Raw genomic sequence first — 2962 nt, 5'->3', positions numbered from 1 at the left:
TACACACACACACACATACACACACATACATATATATATATATATATATATATATATATATATATATACATATATATATATACACACACAAACTGAACCAAAACTGAAAACATCATTTTGTAAGTCATACATTTTGTAAGTCAAATGATTTTTTGAGAATTATCTGGAATGGAAAATTAAAGACACCTCTGTTTAAAAAAAATAAATAAATTCATTCATTTATACTGCAAACAAAGCCTGCACATTGGTCCTCAACAAAATGATTGTTTTATACAGCATTTGATCCTGACTTCCAGTATCTGCTGTTACTGTGGAGCAGCGTCCAGTACTGATGAGAGTAACACACTGAGGAGTCTGATGAAATTACTCTCATCACCACTCAGCTTACAGGCTCATTTCTGTTTCTATGAAAACCTGAACATGTTTCTCAGTGCGTAAACTACCATAAGCAGATTTATTTTCCTGCGGAGACCTCGAGCTGTCAGTAAAATAAACGGTAAATGTTTCCCAGGTCTAACTAGTCTAACTTGTTCTGTCTAAAAACAAAACAGAGATGCCAACCTTAGAATATCAATTAAATGCATTTTATTATTTTGTAGGAAAATCTCAATGAAATTTCATTGGGTCAGAATATTAAGCTTGCGGGAAAAGCAAGGACTGAATTCAGTGGAAGCGTCTCTCTCTCTCTCTCTCTGCTCTCCAGTCGTCTGCGGTGTCACTCGTCCGTCCGCGGGGCTTTGGCCGCCGCCGCCGCCGTCTCTGCCGTCTGCTCTCCCCTCCTCTTCCTCAGGCCCTTCATCTTGCGCGTCTGCAGTTTGTCCAGGTCCTGCTTCTGCATGTGCAAGCGGCCCAGTCTGGTGCCGAAAGCATCGTGGGAAATGTTCTTCTTCTTCTTGGGCTGCGAGTGAAACAGAAGCACACAAGGATCACGGATCCGCACTGACATCAGGACCAGAGGAGGTTTTCTGTCTCTACTCACTGATCCTGATGATGTCTGATCTCAATCTAAAGCGCTCGGGTCTCTGTTTGAGAACATCAGTATCATTAACCTGACAGAAAAACAGCTCTGAGGTGAGGGACCCTGAACGTCACGCATTCCTTTTTTTAAATTTAACACTAAAAGCAGAAAAATTAGAAAATGGCATCTTTTTAGTTTTGTCAAAAAGCATGGACATTTCATCAGCGCCACCTGCTGTCTGTCAGAGAGAGAATCTGCCTCTCATTTAGCCCACCTGCTGTTTCTCTCTTGTGCATGCAGATGTGTTTTCTAGCATCATTTCACAAACCTACATTCAGAGCACTCAGTTCTTGCTTCACATTTTGAAATGTAGTCTAGTTTACATCATGTCTGCAGCGGGTGCCTCGGAGTTTAAATGGAGAGAGCACAGGCAAAGCCTTTGCTTGTATGAAGAGATTTCCTTTATATGCATTTATTTGATTTGAGATTTGTTTTAAAATTGCACTTGTTATTTGACGCATGTCAATTTCACAAAGAAATGTGCAGCATTTTGACTGAGAAATAATAAAAGAACCCCGTTTCATTTATAATTTGTCTTCAATATTGTGAGAAAATCAATTTTTTTTTAAATGTGAAAACTCCCCCAACTGTATCGGGATTCGTTTATAGGGATGTAACGATTACCGGTTTGACGAGAAATCATGATAAAACTCCCCACGGTTAGTATTATCTTTTCATATTTTAATTATCATTACAACTGTATTCGATTACTGTGCTTTGAACAACTCGGGATCAATTAAAGGGGTTCTATTATGCTCTTTTACAAAGTCTCGATTTTGTTTTGGGGGTGTACTAGAACAGGCTCTCATACTAGGTTGTTCGAAAAACACATTTTGAGCTTTGTAACTTTGCAGATCTTTTTTATGCTCAAACAGCAACATTACAGACTAACTAAAGTTGAAAAAGTAAAAAAGCATAATAGGACCCCTTTAATACTGTCCAGAATAAAGCACAGTTTTCAGTAACACTCTCATGTGCGCACAGCAGCAGAGTAGTTTCGTTTAGTGTGAAAACACGGCAGAAAACTACAAGGTTTTAAAAGAGTGCTAAGGGAATTATACAAATTAATATATTAGGGCTGGGCAGTATATCGAGTTTGTACGATATATCGATATTTTCTTTATAAGCGATTCGATATGAGGCAATACCGTTTATATCGATATACAGTAGTTTGATACGAGTGCATCTGAAAATATAGCGGAGGACACAGACTGAACTGCTGCGGAGAAAGTGCATAATCCAATTTGTTCTAAACATGTGACAAGCTTCATATTAAGGCCTTTAAAAACTGGTAAGACATAGTTTATAGTTTGGTTTCTCATATTAGTTTAAGCGGCTCGGCCCTTCATATGCTCTGACAGAAAGGCTGCGTGTGCTGTCTTCCTGAATGCATAACTTACATTTCACAGGTATATTCTCCATCTGTAAATGTTAGAAAGCCATGGAAATAAGTGAGTGAGTGAGTGAGTGAGTGAGTGAGTGAGTGAGTGAGTGAGTGTGAGTGAGTGAGTGTGATTGTGCTACCTTCACTCCTCTGGGCTGTCTGTGAGCGGTTTTGTACAGGTCGTCTGAGGCCATGTGGTTTCTCCTCATGACGAAGTCAAAGGAAGGGCCCATGTCCTGCAGCTGGATCCGGGGCGTGCGACAGCCGGACTTCTTCAGCAGCACTCTGTGAACACAAGCAGAGCGTCAGGAGAGCGACAGGAGTGATGCAGCCATCTGACGGACGGATGGGCTTTTACTTGTAGCTGCGCATGTAGATCTTGCCCTCCAGCGCTGTGAAGTGAAGCACGTGCTCAAGTCCAGCCAGACGCACCGCAGACACACGCGGCCCACAGAAGAAATCTGAGAGAGAGAGACACTCAGTCCTGTGTGCAGCACACACACACTCACTCTCTCACACACTCTCTCACACACTCTCTCACTCACACTCACACTCACACA

General features: G+C 41.3%; 1 protein-coding gene across 1 annotated transcript in view; it reads right to left on the bottom strand.

The window, feature by feature from the left end:
- Positions 1–568: 568 nt before the first annotated feature.
- rpf2 (ribosome production factor 2 homolog) overlaps positions 569–2962 on the bottom strand; it is a 7305-nt gene continuing 4911 nt past the window's right edge. The window contains exons 8-10 of the mRNA XM_016498314.1: positions 2761–2863; positions 2543–2687; positions 569–898 (exon numbers count right to left, since the gene is read on the bottom strand). Of these exons, the coding sequence (XP_016353800.1) occupies positions 716–898; positions 2543–2687; positions 2761–2863 (431 nt within the window). The 3' untranslated portion in view covers positions 569–715. The remainder of the gene's footprint in view (positions 899–2542; positions 2688–2760; positions 2864–2962) is intronic.

The sequence above is a fragment of the Sinocyclocheilus anshuiensis genome, unplaced genomic scaffold (assembly GCF_001515605.1).
Source record: "Sinocyclocheilus anshuiensis isolate Anshui unplaced genomic scaffold, SAMN03320099.WGS_v1.1 scaffold1452, whole genome shotgun sequence".
NCBI lineage: Eukaryota > Metazoa > Chordata > Actinopteri > Cypriniformes > Cyprinidae > Sinocyclocheilus > Sinocyclocheilus anshuiensis.
This window is presented reverse-complemented; position numbering and strand designations above follow the sequence as displayed.